This window comes from Phoca vitulina, unplaced genomic scaffold (assembly GCF_004348235.1).
Source record: "Phoca vitulina isolate PV1807 unplaced genomic scaffold, GSC_HSeal_1.0 scaffold9, whole genome shotgun sequence".
NCBI lineage: Eukaryota > Metazoa > Chordata > Mammalia > Carnivora > Phocidae > Phoca > Phoca vitulina.
Genome location: NW_022589712.1, coordinates 46788668 through 46805464, shown reverse-complemented (window position 1 = coordinate 46805464; position 16797 = coordinate 46788668). Strand labels below are relative to the sequence as shown.

At 38.7% G+C, this 16797-nt stretch overlaps 1 protein-coding gene across 1 annotated transcript; it reads right to left on the bottom strand.

The window, feature by feature from the left end:
* Positions 1-365: 365 nt before the first annotated feature.
* LOC116634256 (60S ribosomal protein L31-like) lies at positions 366-749 on the bottom strand. Its single transcript, XM_032407389.1, has one exon. It carries the CDS (start codon positions 741-743, stop codon positions 366-368), a length of 378 nt encoding a protein of 125 aa, XP_032263280.1. The 5' UTR covers positions 744-749.
* Positions 750-16797: the final 16048 nt, after the last annotated feature.

Sequence of the window (16797 nt, the reverse complement as noted above, 5' to 3'; positions counted from 1 at the left end):
GAGACGAAATGTAGGAGAAAAGGGCATTTTGTCAGGTCTTCACAGACAAGGCTAAGTGGGAGAATTGAAGCAATTACCTGAATAATTCAATAAAACTTCCTCTTTTATTTAATTATTCAAATAAATCCTTATTTTTCTTTCTTTGCACTGGCCATGGAGACTTCTTTGTCATCTAATTTACTTATGAAAAATTACATGCTTTTTTATAACTAGTGGAGGCTTCAAGCTTTTTAATGTTTAAGGTTATCAGACCTTTACAATAATTAGTAGAGATTCTAAAACTCCGCTCTGTAGAGCAGTTTGTTTGTTTTTTGTTTTGTTTTGTTTTGTTTTGCAGTTTTATACCTTCATTTGACAATCAGCAATTAGTTCTCATCCATATTAACTGTCTGTAGATTTTTGAAAGTGGTGACAGGTACGTAGGTAACCAGTGTGTAGAGCTTGTTTGGTGAATCTTCATCCTCGTTACTTTTTCTGGACAACCACACATGGATACGGTGTGGAATATTCCTTATTCCTTTGGCCCAGACAGCTTTGTTGAGCCTGGTGTCAATGCGCACATCTGGAGTTCCCATCTCCTTCATGGCAAATTTCCGGATCTCTTTGAGCGCCCGAGGGGCACGCTTCTTGAAACCCACTCCATGGATGCGCTTGTGAATGTTGATGGTGTATTCTCTGGTCACTACCTCGTTGATGGCAGAACGGCCCTTCTTCTTCTCGCCACCCTTCTTCGTGGGAGCCATTCTGCCGGGCCCTGGTTGGAAAGGAAGCTGTAGAGCAGTTTTGAAGATGACTGAAAAAGCATGATGTCATCTCATGCTTTCACATATTTAATTCTACCCCCTAAAGAAGCTACTACTTGCTCCTAATCTCCAGCTGCCAATATCTGCAATTAGCAACTGGCAAAACAATCACCCTAACGGCTGCAAGAAACATATAGTTTACAACAAAATGTCAAATGTATTTTGGAATGGGGAATTAAAAAGCATCATTTTCATTTCAGTTTTCACCTACACTTTCTCTCAATTAATTAATCATTCTGTTGACTAGTTTCCCAAAGAGATTGGATTCTATGAGCATCCACCACATTTATTTTTAGTGAAGAGATAACGGGAATACAAGGGACATTCAACTGTAAACACAAGATTGAATTACAAAACCTGATATCTAGATGACCTCTGTGGTTCCACCTAACACTCAGGCCCTGGGAGTAAAGTCAAAGGAAGGTTTTATCAGGTCTATACAAAAAAAAAAAAAAAGATCATCCTCACCCCGTGGGAACTTCAATTCTATTTATTTATTTTTATTTATTTTTTTAAATTTTATTATGTTATGTTAGTCACCATACAATACATCATTAGTTTTTGATGTGGTGATCCATGATCCATTGTTTTCATATAACACCCAGTGCTCCATGCAGTACGTGCCCTCCTTAATACCCATCACCGGGCTAACCAATCCCCCCTCCCCCCTCCCCTCTAAAACCCTGTTTGTTTCTCAGAGTCCATAGTCTCTCATGGTTCATCTCTCCCTCCAATTCCCCCCCCGCTCATTTTTCCCTTCCTTCTCCTAATGTTCTCCATGCTATTCCTTACGTTCCACAAATAAGTGAAACCACATGATAATTGACTTTCTCTGCTTGACTTATTTCACTTAGCATAATCTCCTCCAGTCCCATCCATGTTGATGTAAAAGTTGGGTATTCATCCTTTCTGATGGCTGACTAATATTCCATTGTATATATGGACCACATCTTCTTTATCCATTCATCTGTTGAAGGGAATCTCGGCTCTTTCCACAGTTTGGCTATTGCGGACATTGCTGCTATGAACATTGGGGTGCATATGGCCCTTCTTTTCACTACATCTGTGCCTTTGGGGTAAATACCCAGTAGTGCAATTGCTGGGTCATAGGGTAGCTCTATTTTTAACTTTTTGAGGCACCTCCACACTGTTTTCCAAAGTGGCTGTACCAACTTGCATTCCCACCAACAGTGTAAGAGGGTTCCCCTTTCTCCACAACCTCTCCAACATTTGTTGTTTCTTTCCCTGTCCATTTTTGCCATTCTAACTGGTGTAAGATGGTATCTCAATGTGGTTTGGATTTGGATTTCCCTGACGGCTAATGATGATGAACATTTTTTCATGTGTCTGTTAGCCATTTGTATGTCTTCTTCAGAGAAGTGTCTTTTTATATCTTCTGCCCACTTTTTGACTTGATTATTTGTTTTTTGGGTATTGAGTTTGAGAAGTTCTTTATAGATCTTGGATACCAGCCCTTTATCTGTAGTGTCATTTGCAAATATCTTCTCCCATTCTATGGGCTGCCTCTTTGTTTTGTTGACTGTTTCCTTTGCTGTGCAGAACTTTTTATCTTGATGAAGTCCCAAAAGTTCATTTTTGCTTTTGTTTCACTAGCTTTTGGAGATGTATCTTGAAAGAAGTTGCTGTGGCCGATGTCAAAGAGGTTACTGCCTATGTTCTCCTCTAGGATTTTGATGGATTCCTGTCTCACAATTGAGGTCTTTCATCCACTTTGAGTTTATCTTTGTGAATGGTGTTAGAGAATGGTCGAGTTTCATTCTTCTGCATGTGGCTGTCCAATTTTCCCAGCACCATTTATTGAAGAGACTGTCTTTTTTCCATTGCATGTTTTTTCCTGCTTTGTCAAAGATTATTTGACCATAGAGTTAAGGGTCCATATCTGGGTTCTCTATTCTGTTCCATTGGTCTATATGTCTGTTTTTGTGCCAGTACCATGCTGTCTTGGTGATTACAGCTTTGTAATATAGCTTGAAATTGGGCAACGTGATGCCCCCAGCTTTGATTTTCTTTTTCAACATTTCCTTGGCAATTCAGGGTCTTTTCTGATTCCATACAAATTTTAGGATTGTTTGTTCCAGCACTTTGAAAAATGTCATTGGAATTTAGATCGGGATGGCATTGAAGGTATAGATTGCTCTGGGTAGCATAGATATTTTAACAATGTTTATTCTTCTGATCCATGTGCATGGAATATTTTTCCATCTTTTTGTGTCTTCTTCAATTTCTTTCATGAGTGTTTTGTAGTTCCTAGAGTATAGATCCTTTACCTCTTTGGTTAGGTTTATTCCGAGGTATCTTATGGTTTTTGGTGCTATTGTAAATGGAATCGTTTCTCTAACTTCTCTTTCTACAGTTGTGTTGTTAGTGTATAAGAAAGCAACTGATTTCTGTGCATTGATTTTGTATCCTGCCACATTACTGAATTGCTGTATGAGTTCTAGTAATTTGGGGGTGGAGTCTTTTGGGTTTTCCACGTAAAGTATCATGTCGTCTGTGAAAAGAGAGAGTTTGACTTCTTCTTTGCCAATTTGAATACCTTTTATTTCTTTTTGTTGTCTGATTGCTGTTGCTAGGACTTCTAGTACTATGTTGAACAATAGTGGTGAAAGTGGGCATCCTTGATGTGTTCCTGATCTTAAGAGAAAGGCTCTCAACTTTTCCCCATTGAGGACGATATTTGCTGTGGGTTTTTCATAGATGGATTTTATGAACTTGAGGAATGTTCCCTCTATCCCTATACTCTGAAGAGTTTTAATCAGGAAAGGATGTTGTATTTTGTCAAATGCTTTTTCTGCATCAATTGAGAGGACCATATGATTCTTCTCCCTCCTCTTATTAATGTGTTCTATCACATTGATTGATTTGCGAATGTTGAACCACCCTTGCATCCTGGGGATAAATCCCACTTGGTCATGGTGGATGATCCTTTTAATGTATTGTTGGATCCTATTAGCTAGGATTTTGTTGAGGATTTTGGAATCCATATTCATCAGGGATATCGGTCTGAAATTCTCCTTTTTGATGGGGTCTTTGCCTGGTTTGGGGATTAAGGTAATGCTGGCCTCATAGAATGAGTTTGGAAGTTTTCCTTCTGTTTCTATTTTTGGAAACAGCTTCAGTAGAATAGGTATTATTTCTTCTTTGAATGTTTGGTAGAATTCCCCAGGAAATCCATCAGGCCCTGGACTCTTGTTTTTTGGGAGGTTTTTGATCACTGCTTCAATCTCGTTACTGGTTATTGGCCTTTTCAGGTTGTCAATTTCTTCCTGTTTCAGTCTTGGCAGCTTGTAGGTTTCCAGGAAGGCCTCCATTTCATCCAGATTGCTCAGTTTATTGGCATATAGTTGTTGATAATAATTTCTAATAATTGTTTCTATTTCCTTGGTGTTAGTCGTGATCTCTACCCTTTCATTCATAATTTTATTAATTTGGGTCCTTTCTCTTTTCTTTTGGATAAATCTGGCCAGTGGTTTATCGATCTTATTAACTCTTTCAAAGAACCAACTTCTAGTTTCGTTGATCTGATCTACTGTGTTTCTGGTTTCTAATTCATTGATCTCTGCTTTAATTTCAATTATTTCTCTTCTAATGCGTGGCTTAGGCATCATTTGTTGCTTTTTCTCTGGTTCTTTAAGGTATAGAGTCAGTTGGTGAATTCGGGATTTTTCTATTTTTTTGAGTGAGGCTTGGATGGCTATGTATTTCCCCCTTAGGACCGCCTTTGCAGTATCCCATAGGTTTTGGACCTATGTGTTTTCATTCTCATTGATTTCCATGAATTGTTTAAGTTCTTCTTTGATTTCCTGGTTGACCCAAACATTCTTGAGCAGAGTGGTCTTTAGCTTCCAAGTGTTTGAATTTCTGCCAAATGTTTTCTTGTGATTGAGTTCCAGTTTTAAAGCATTGTGGTCTGAGAATATGCAGGGAATAATCTCAATCTTTTGGTATCAGTTGAGACCTGATTTGTGACCCAGTATGTGGTCTATTCTGGAGAAAGTTCCATGTGCGCTTGAGAAGAATGAGTATTCTGTTGTTTTAGGGTGGAATGTTCTGTAAATATCTATGAGGTCCATCTGGTCCAATGTATCATTCAAAGCTCTTGTTTCTTTGTTGATTTTCTGCTTAGACGATCTGTCCATTGCTGCGAGTGGAGTATTGAGGTCTCCTACAATTAACATATTGTCACCAATATGACTCTTTGCCGGAGTCCAGCTCCAGCCAGGGTGGGTCTCTCGTAGGAAAGGACGGCGTCGGCGAATGAGGAGACACAGACACAGGGTCAGGTTGCAAGCATCTCCTCCTGACAGCCTCGGAGGAACTTTATTTATATGTTAGGATATTTTTGTTTTTCCAAATCTTAGATCATTTTCTGGATTACAGCCATAGCCTTCTTTCATTTTTCCTTTGTAATGATTAACATGACCTTTATTGATTTCTGCTTATTGGCTTTCGCTAAAACTAAAAAACAGTACGCAAAGAGAAAGGTGCTAGACATAGCGTAACCGTCTTGTTATTTTGTTCTATAGAAACTAATTCTTCGTGGAATTAGTTTCATTATGATTGCTTAGATAGGCGTAACTAAGGTGAGTAGTCACTTTATCATGAAACCCCAGAAATATTCCCACAATTATAAAGATTGCCATAAACAAAGTGAAAGAGAATAGCAGGAGCCAGCTGTGGAGTCTCCTGTTTTCAGGATCGTCCCCCATACTTGGACTTTGTCAAACAGCATGAGTAGCTTGGCTCGCGCCAACTCTTTATTTTGGTTAACAGTTGGCTTATGTAGATGGCTACTCCCATGTTGGGGGCATAGATATTTACAATTGTTAGATCTTCTTGTTGGATAGACACTTTAAGAATGATATGGTGTCCTTCTGTGTCTCTAAATACAGACTTTAGTTTAAAATCTAATTTGTCTGATATAAGAATTGCTACCCCAGCTTTCTTTTGAGGCCTGCTGGCACGGAAAATGGATCTCCATCCCTTCACTTTCAGTCTGGATGTATCTTTAGGTTCAAAATGAGTCTCTTGTAGGCAGCATATGGATGGGTCCTGTCTTTTTATCCAATCTGCAACCCGGTGCCGTTTTATGGGAGCGTTTAGGCCATTCACGTTGAGAGTGATTATTGAAAGATATGAATTAATTGTCATCATGTTGCCTTGTTTTTATAGATTGTCCCTGTAAATTTCTGTTGTACATCACTCTTGGGGTCTTTCTCCTTTTATAGAACCCCCCCTTAATATTTCTTGCAGGGCCAGCTTAGTGGTCACGTGTTCTTTCAGTTTCTGCCGGTCGTGGAAGCTCTGCATCTCTCCATCCATTCTAAATGAAAGCCTTGCTGGATAAAGTATTCTTGGCTGCATGTTCTTCTCATTTAGTACCCTGAATATGTCTTGCCAGGCCTTTCTGGCTTGCCAGGTCTCTGTGGATAGGTCTGACGTTATTCTGATGTTCCTCCCTCTGTACGTAAGGAATCTCTTTCCCCCTAACTGCCCTTAAGATGGTTTCCTTTGTTCTAAGATTTGCAAGTTTTACTATTACATGCCGGGGTGTTGGCCTGTTTTCCTTGATCTTGGGAGGGGTCCTCTCTGCCTCTAGGACGCGAATGTTTGTTTCATTCCCCAGATTAGGGAAGTTCTCAGCTACGATTTGCTCAAATACATCTTCTAGTCCTCTCTCTCTCTCCATTCCCTCCGGGATTCCAATTATTCTGACATTGGAATGCTTCATGGTGTCACTTATTTCTCTGATTCTATTTTCATGGATTCTGAGTTATTTTTCCCCGGCCTCCTCTTTTCCCTTTTTATCTATTAAATTGTCTTCCAGGTCACTTATTCGTTCTTCTGCCTCACTTACCCTAGCTGTTAGAGTATCTAGATTGGATTGGATCTCATTGATAGCATTTTTAAATTCTGCCAATTCAGCTTTCATTTCTGCCCTTAGAGACTCTATGTTGCCATTAATTGATTTCTCCATTCTAGCCATTGTCTTCACAATTGCTAGCCTGAATTCCGTCTCTGAAATCTTGGTTATATCTGCATCCATTTGTAAATCTGCAGTATAAGTCATAATCTCTGAGTCTTTTCTATTTTGGGGGCTCCTCTTCCTAGTCATTCTGTTGATGGGTGTTTGAGGGAACGTATAGAGTCCAAATTATTGACCAGAACCCAAGCAAGATGCACCTGTTTTCTTGGGACCTTAGGGTTGCTGGCCTCTTGTTTTCCTAGCCTGTCTTCTGGGGAGGGGCCTGCCGGGCTGTTACTCAGGCAACCCTGTTTGGGTGGAATTGCCCTGCCCCCCTGTGGCAGGGGATGGGCTCAGCGGGAATCAGTTTTTGGGGCTTTTGTTCTCTGGCGGCTTTCCCTGGCGGCTTTCTGCATCTCTTCCGTGAGTCAGAGCAGAAGAGACCGTTTCCAACCCTCTGCCTCAGAGCAGAGAGACCTCAGTCTGTTCTTCAGTGAGCTCTCCAGGCCACACCGTCTCCATTTCTGTCCGTGCTGTTATAAATTGCAGCGTCCTGGGTTGTGCGCCCCTCCGCAGCGCTCCCAGTCCTGCCTCCAGGTCGGGGCACGTCTCTGCCCTTTGTGCTTCTAAAACCACCAGCCGCTCCCAGTTCGCCCACGCGACCCCGCCGCTCCGGCTTTCCGCCCCGGGGGCTGCAGTTCGCAGGCGTGACCTCGCCGCTCCGGGTTTCCACCCCGGCGGCTGCGCTAAAGTCCTTTCCCACCGCTACCAGTCTGCGAGTCTGTGCCCGTCCCCAGCGCGCGAGGCTGTCGCTCACCGGCGGTGTAGGATCCCCACGGCCAGGCACCCTCCCGCTGCCGTTTATCCTCAGATATCTGCCCGCGGAATCACGGCTCCCCACTTCATACCTTGAAACCAACTGCCTGCGATATTCTGTTTGTAGAGATCCAGATCTTCTTACATCTCAGGCTGGTTTCGTGGGTGCTTAGAGTGGTCTGGTAGATATCCAGCTCAATTCCGGGGACCAGTTGAAATAGGGTCCCCTACTCCTCTGCCATCTTTCCCTTCAATTCTATTTAGCAAAGTTACAAATGCTTCTGTATCCTCTCCTACTGCTTAACTTGTTCAAATGCATTATGTTCATTCAGTTCAGAAACGTATTTGCCAAGGCAGCAGTCTTTCCTAAAATATTTCTGAAAGCAGTCCTCTGATCATGTTGGTTAAAACAGATATATCATTTTCCCCACAAAATTACAGATGAGACAAAATTGCAATATTTGCTGCTAGTTGATTTGAGGTATGCAAATTAATGGAAAAAGTCTCCGAGATTCTTATAGTAGGTGATTTGTTAATTCAGAAATTCTGTCTTAAAGAATGATATTGTGAAATGGGACTATAAATTTTATTTCTTAATTCATTAGTTTTCTAAATTCATCTAACTGTCATTTTCCACAACAGAAAATTATTATAATGGAAAGGAAAATCTCTCTTTGTCTCTTTTAAGTTAATTCCACTTTATTTAAGGATTCTCAGAATACATTTTCTCTAACAATATTTGAAATCAAAGCAAACTGAGATATATGGAGTCAAATAGGGAAGATAGCAGGGAATATGAGATTATGTATTGCTCAAAGATGAATCTCAACTCCTTCTCCCAATAAACACACACATACACATACACTTGGCCTGAGATATCATGTGGTCTCCTGAGCTTTCTTAACTTCATGGGAAATAAAACTTAACAAGCAAGGTTTACTGGTTTGATATTTGTAAACTATAAAATAAATATGACAATGGACTTTTATATGTATATATACACATGTATTCTAAAGTTAAAAGTTGACCCATTTTAAATTGCTACATTTAGTATAGAATTGTTTTAAAACATTGAATCAGATATGTCATTACCATGACGAAGAGCAAGTAGAGTTCATAAAGGCCATCTTATTTTCTTCCTTAATATAGCTTCATTGGTATGACATTAAGTATTTTGGTTTCTTTTTTCTTTTTTTAAAGATTTTATTTATTTATTTGACAGAGAGAGAGACAGAGAGAGAGCACATGCAGAGGGAGGAGCAGAGGGAGAGGGAGAAGCAGGCTCCCCGCTGAGTAAGGAGCCCACTGTGGGGCTTGGTCCCAGCACCTCGAGATCATGACATGAGCCCAAGGCAGATGCTTAACCGACTGAGCCACCCAAGTGCCCCCAGGCATATTTGGTTTCTTGAAGTAAAGCTTCTGCTTAGTTTCCAACTAAATCTTAAAGTGTCAATTAGAAAGAAATAAAATAATTAAAAATTTAAATATACTATCTGAAATAAGCATCACCTTTAATAAGGAAGTATTCTTCTGTATATACTCTACACCCATCACAATACATGCTAAGATGAAGAGCTTGTTAAACATTTGTTCCAAATAGAATGAATAGAAAGAGGCCTTATGTTTAGCATACCCCAGTTGAGCTCCCCCTGTAATTATTCAATAAAATAGCCATAAACATATAAAGAAAAAAGATTAAAAGGTAAAAATCGTATTTAAAATTTAGGTATATTATGGTAGTGAGAGTGATTGACTGCAAAAAGGATGCACAGGGGAAATTTTCAAGTGAAGGTAATGTTCTATATGGTCCTGGGGTGATGGTTACACAACTCAATTTGTCAAAATCCAAAGAAATGAACCTAACAAAGTGTTAAGTTTAATATATAAAAATTTTTAAAAAACTAAAAACTAAAAAGGAACCTATTTGTAAACACTGTATTCTAGTTGGCAAATTTCTTTCTTATGAAGGCATGGACTAACAATTCTGAAACAGCTTTATAAGGATACTGGGGTTGGACAAAAAAAATGGATGTTGGGTGGTGGGGGACAAGTTTCTCATGGTTAGTGAATGAAATTACAGATAAACAAGAAAGGACGTCTAGAATAAACACTACACTGCTTTCAATATGAGCTCATGTTTAGCTTAATATAGATATTCCTGGATAAATATAGGAACAATTAAAGATACATAGGTTAGGAGAGGTATATATATTCCACAGCAGTGTCCTCTGAGAGGGCCCAGAAGCAATGATATCCCCGTAGTAGCAAGCACAATGCACACCCAGATCTTGGTTTCTAAATATTGTTCTCCAATAAAAGCAACAGGGTTCTTGGAGAAATAACTATTTCTCAGGCAGGGCAGGGAAAATGCAAGATGAGTCTGGAATATTGTTAAGTACCAGAAAGTAAGGAAGTGCTCAAAAAGTAAGAGGTTGGGGGCATGTCAAAGAGACACAGGAACCAACTTGAAAGAGCTCCCAATGGCTAGAGCTGGAACAATGTGAGCAACAAAATGATGTAGTATAAACTGTAATCCAAAGTATATACATGAGCCCATACTGACGAAAATAAATGATTGAATAAAGAAATAAATGGGAGTAAGAGACAAATATTTCTTACAGAAGAATTCAAATAATATATGGAGATACTATTCACTACAGGAGAGGAGCTTAATTCCTTCTACTCTGCAGAATGTGCTAGATTTTGTGAAGTAGGAAATGGGAAGAATGGTAGATTTACTGTGGAGAAACCTTTCAAATGTCACCTTAACCAAGCGATGAAAGTCAACTCAACCAGTGATGTTATGTGGATATTTTGTACTTCCTGATATGATGAGATGTACCTCCACTGCATTCTTTCAAAAAATCCATAATTCCAGTGTGATGGTCAGTTTTATGTTTCAACTTGGCTAAGCTATAGTGCAGTTATTCAATCAAACACTAACCTAGGTGTTGCTGTGAAAGTATTTTATAAATGGGATTAGCCTCTACAATCAGTTGACTTTAAGCAAAGGAGATTATTCTCAATAATTGAGGTGGGCCAGATCCGATTCAATCAATTAAACAGCTTTAAGAAAAGAAATGAGGTTTCCCTAAGGAAGAAGACTTTCTGGAACACAGTATCAACTCTTGCCTGAGAGCTTCCAGACTTCCCTTCTTGATGGATTGCATAACAGATTTTGGACTTGTCTAATCAGCCCCCGTAATCACTCAGCCCATTCCTTGATCTATATATCTATCCATCCACCCATAGATCCATCTATCCTAGTTCTGTTTCTCTGGTGGATATGAATCCAGATCAGGGAACATTCTACAGGATACCTGGCCAGTCCTACTCAGGACATTCAAAATCATAAAAACAAACAAACAAACAAACAAACAAAAAACAAGGGACGATGGAAACTGTCAAAGCCCAGAGGAGACTAAGGAAACATAACTTCTGAACACAATGTGGTATTCTGGATTGGATTCTGCAACAGAAACAGTGCATTAATGGAAAAAATGGTGAAATCCAAATAAAGTTTGCAGTTTAGTAATGTTTACTTCACATTCTGTGATAAAGTAAGATGACAAAAATTGATGAAACTGGGTGAGGGATAAATGGGAACTCTCTTATCGCAGAGATAAGTGCCAATTCTTTGGAAGAGATTGACAATAATTCCTTGGCAAATGAAACTTGGTTGATATAAAATCTTCCCAGGTTTCAGGTCATTTCAAGCCTTGGTTTCATATCACAAAAGGTATCACCTAACAAAAATGAACTGTGATATTATACTTCTCCCCTCTCCCATAGCTATTCTATAACTGTAAACCCAAGGTGTGAACCAAACATAAGCCCAGAACTTCTTCCTCTCAGGTGATGCTCTGTGGGTCAGTTTCCTCAACCCAACCAAGGCAGATAATGAAAAATCCCAGAAAGCAAGTGGGCAGATAATGGAAGAGATGATTGGCATGACACAGAACTTTCCAGAAGATATGGTCTCTAGCGTTCATTAGTAAAAGACAGGAGGTGAGAGTGATATAAGATGCTTCTTGATAGCAATGCAATCAAGAATATATTGTCATGTATTATAGTACTTCTGAGCACCCGTGTATTTAGTCCAAGTCTGACGAAACCTGTGATTTGGCTAGGGAATTGAACACATTAATATCTACCCTCATGCCATAGGTTTGTTCATTTGTGAAATATTTACTGAGCAATTATTTCTGTGTGACAATATTCAAGGAACCAAGGCTACAGAAATATATAAAAGACAAGGTCTTTTCTCTCACAAAAGTAATATTCTAGTTAGGAAAAGTAGAAAATAAACTAATAGAAAAATAAATAAGAACAAAAATCATTTATTGATGAGATCTATGCAAAAGACAAAAATGAGATGATGTAAACATCATTTGTAATTGGGAAGCTATTTTAGAAAGACCTCGCTGAGATAACATTTAAGATTGAATGTGAAAAAAAGGAAAAAATTTGCCATGCAAAGTTCTGTGGGTGGGGGATGGATAACAGAGAAAAGAGCTTGCAAACACAAAAATTACCTTAGGGTGTGCCCAGGACTTCATGGACAAGAGAATATATGAGTGGAGAGGCTTGAGCATGTAGGGTTTCGCCTACCTTTTGGAGGTAAAATCAACAGAAGTTGCTAATAGGCTAGAAGTAAAGCTGAAGGAAAGAGAGAAATTAGGATTGTTCTGAATTAAGGACCTCAATGAAGGATTGGATAGTGTGCCTTGATACTAAGATATAGAAGACCAGGGGAGGATAAATGAGAAAAAAATATTAATAGTTTTACTTTGTTTATGTTAGATTTACTTTCCTTTTAGACAGCCAGAGAGAGAGAGATACTGGATAAGCATTTAGACAAACGAGTCTAGAATCCCAAAGAGAATGTATGTACATCAGTATTCAAATATAGACCGGAGGACCACCAACACATGAATATTTAAAAAAATGGAAATAAATAGAATGGGGTCAAGACAGGGCCTTGAAATATTCCAATATTTAAAAATTGAAAGTTAAAAAAAAAAAGGCATCAAATCATATTGTGAAAGAGTAGCCAGTGAGGCAAGTAAAAATCAGTGGAAGAAAGAGTTTCAAGGAGTGGATGTTCAATTGAGTTGAGCTGAGATCTGAAAGAATGATTTTACTACCATACCAGTGGTTGAAAAAGGACATCAGGAGATTTCATCATTTTTATCTTTTGATAACCACTAAATATAGACAAACCTGCCTCACTCAAGGACAAGAAGGGTGACAAAGAGAGAAAGAAAGGGAGAAACAATAACAAGACCAGGAATAAGTTTCCTCATTCCTTGGGCAGGGCAACAGCGATCCAGAGCCTGCGACAAATGCTACCAGAAAAAGGAAAAGATTAATAGGCATCACATGAATGAAATACTGTGCAGATTATCTACTACAGAATTCAAAATAAACTTTGGAAAACTATTCAGAGCACTCAGAAAAATGCCAAAGTTGTGTCCAATATGAAGTAGGGACATGTTCCATAAGAGGAGATCATCCTGAAATGAATAAACATGAAAATGGAAATTTAAAAATGGAAGTTTTAAAAATTGAAAAAATTAGAAGATTTTACATTTACATTTACACCGAAAGCACTAAAGAACAGAACTGATGCTACAGAAAGTTGATGTTGATGTGGAATAAAAAACTTAAATCTTATCTTTCAGAATGCTGCAAAAAATGACAAGGAGTCAAAACAGTCTAAATAGTCAGGAAGGGAGTAGATGTGGAAGATAGAGATGTAAAGACAACATCTGAATAATCATTAATCCTAAAGAAGAGCTGTGAACAAATGGGGGAAGACCCCCCACCCAAATCATAATATTTTCCTGAACTGAAGGAAGACATGTGTATACAGTAAAAACTGAAATCATCTATATCCACCCTGCTATTATCTGCACTAGCATGGCTTTATTATTCCCAGAAACTCTTGTTCAGGAGTGTAAGAGTGACAAATAACTTTTTGGATTGCTCTAGAAAAGTCTAGGAAGACCCATCAACTCTTCAATAGAAAGTTTTGAAGGAAAGCATACATCCCAAGACACTTTTTTGCCCCCCCAAATTTATTAGACAATTTGGGAAATCTAGAACACTCATACTTAATAATAAGAAGAAATACTACTAATATTTTAGGCATGATAATGGTATTATTGTCCTATTTTTTTTTCCCCAGGACAATTTGAAACTCTCCTCTCAAAATTCCCTCCTTGCTGTGCCTGCCAATCCTATGCTATTATGTCATGATGCTTACCCTGTCCTAATTACCCTCTCTTTTTCCCCTCCACATCAAAAGAGCTACCTTTAGCCAGACTTCAAAGTCTCATAAAGTATCCTAACTTTGCCCTCTCCCCTTCAGAGATGCTATGAAGAGTGTGGAGGTTGTGTGCTCCCCTTACCAAGGTAGGCAATAGACTCAACTTTGCCTTATTAACAGGTTGATTTGGTGATATTTTAGGGAGCCAGCATTCAATAGGGATTGAAAAACCTCACTCCCTTCCAGGAAATAGTCAATGAAAATATATCCCCACCTGGTCATAGAATAAAAAATATTGAACTGCATAGATTAAAATACTTTATAAGTATCTAAGCAGACAAATGTAATTTATCATCAAAGAAAGAAAATCCAGTTTGGTCTTAGGTTGTCTAATGCAAAATGAATGTCAAAAATCAATACTGAGGGCTAAAAAAAATTCTGTGACCTAAGAATATTTTATATAATCAACCTGTCATTCAGGTAATAGAAAGATAATTTCAGGTTTTGTTAGGGCTACAAAAATATGTTATCTGTCCACATTCTTGAAAAGTTATTCAGTGATCTACTTCAATAGAATGAGAGATGAAGCACAGAAGTGCTTAAAAAGATTTTCACTAAAAGCCGTTAGAGAAAAGTTGAAAAATATTTTGTTACAAAATCAATTCAAATTTTAAAAATTATTCGTGAGAGATACATTATGTGAAATTAACATTGCAATGTTATTGTAATTGTAATAACAATAATCTATGTCAAAAACACTAGATTAAATTAACAAAGGCTGAAAATTGGGAACTGCATAATGAAGGAGTAAAAATGTGAAAAACTAAATAGCTTATATAGATGAGACCTAAAATAAAATTTTCCACTTGGAACTGGCGTGTAAATAAATGTATGTTTTAAAGTTTTTGTAAAAGGAAACACAATTAGAATCAAAAGCAAGAAAAATACTTCCCCAAATTATTATGAGTAGAGCATAAAGTGGGGTGAGTAGAAGTGAAAAGTGTTGCAAACGGGTCTGTTAAATGGCAAGCAGAGGCCATCTCATAAAGAGTCATGCGAGCCCTATTAACGTGCTTGGACCCTAGGATGCAGTCTTTGTTTAAGGGAGCTTGGAGCAACCGTAGAGGCAGTAGGACTAGTTAGAAAAGCATTGAAGTAATCCAGTTGAGAAATGATAGAGGCCTGGACTAGGACATTGACAATGGTGACAGAAAGGAGTGTTTTGCAAGATATTAGAAGATTGAAGTAGATATGCTTACTAATGAATTGGGTGGAGGGTTGAGGTAGATGGAGGAATCAGGGATGTTATCAGTGGATGATGCACCATTCCCTGAGATTGGGGATTGGTAGGGAATGCAAAATGAAATCTGGGATGGAGACACAGATGTGGGAGTCACCCACATACACATTCATTTGTTCTAGGAATATTAAACACACACTTCTGTTTGTTGGATACCCTGCTAGTCTCTGGGAATACCATGATGGGTAAGACAGCCACAATTTGTGACCTCATAGAAATAACAGTTTAGCTCAGTGCTTAAAGAAAATCTGAATGTGGTGACTGCTTTTCTCGGAATTATCTGGAGTGCCAAATACTAAGTTGGCCCTAAATCAGATTTTCTTTCTTTCTTTCTTTTTTTAAGATTTTATTTATTTATTTGACAGAGAGAGACACAGTGAAAGAGGGAACACAAGCACGGGGAGAGGGAGAGGGAAAAGCAAGCTTCCCGCGGAGCAAGGAGCCTGATGCGGGGCTCGATCCCAGGACCTATTGATCATGCCCTGAGCTGAAGGCAGACACTTAACGACTGAGCCATCCAAGATACCCTGAATCAGATTTTCCAGTTGAGTCTTATGCATACTAACATTTGAACTCTACTGGTTAAAATAACTGAAACCGTTTAACTGTCGAGATCACCCAAAGGAAGTGAACAGAGTGAAAAGAGACGAGGGTCTCCCACAACATCAGCATTTTTCAGAAGTCTGGAGAAAGTACAGTTCATAAAGGAGACAGAACATCCATGGCCAGGAATTTAAGAGGTAAACCAGAGTTTGTGTTGTGTTGGAAGCCTAAAGAAGGGAATCTTTAGTGTAAGAAAGTTCGCTTAATATTGAAAATGCTATCAAGGAGTCAGTAAGATAAGACCTGAAATATATTCACTGGATTTAGTGACTGTAGTGAGAGCAAGTTTAGCAATTTCAGACTGGTAGGGAGGAAGTGAATACTCCAGGAGTCAGCAACGTGTCCATGAAATCTGTGAGGAAGATGGTGAAAGAGAGGGATCAGTAGCCAGAACTCGAGGGAGAATTTTTTTAAAAAGAGCACTGACTATTACATGCCGAGAGGAAAAAGAAACAGAAGATAAAGGAGTAGAGAGAATTTTTTAAAAATCATGGAAAAGTCTTGTGAGATAAGAACAGAATGCAAGATCTAATATAGATCCAATCTTCGGGAAGCCTGCTTCTCCCTCTCCCACTCCCCCTGCTTGTGTTCCCTCTCTCGCTGTGTCTCTCTCTGTCAAATAAATAAATAAAATCTTTAGAAAAAAAAGATCTAATGAAACAGTCAGAGAAGAATGAATGTGGATGCTGGTGGTTCTGTTTAGGCATGTGAGCACAAAGAGCACAGGTACCTGTCTCTTTGCTCATTCTCTTTATAAATAGCACCTGTTATTGCACCTGGCACACACCTAATCCTTAATCAATACATTCTTAAATGAATGAATGATTAAGGTAGAGGAAGGTGTTAGCAGCTCATCTTCAATTTCTCTGTGAAATATTAGTTAACATTTACTATAAGTAAAGAGGGAGGTGGTGGGGTCAGAGACTGATCAGAGTGAAGAAGCACTGAAACAGACCTAGGAGGGCGACAAAGAGAGAAACAAGCCTTGAAGTGAGTTGTTGAAGGCCGGATGAAAGCA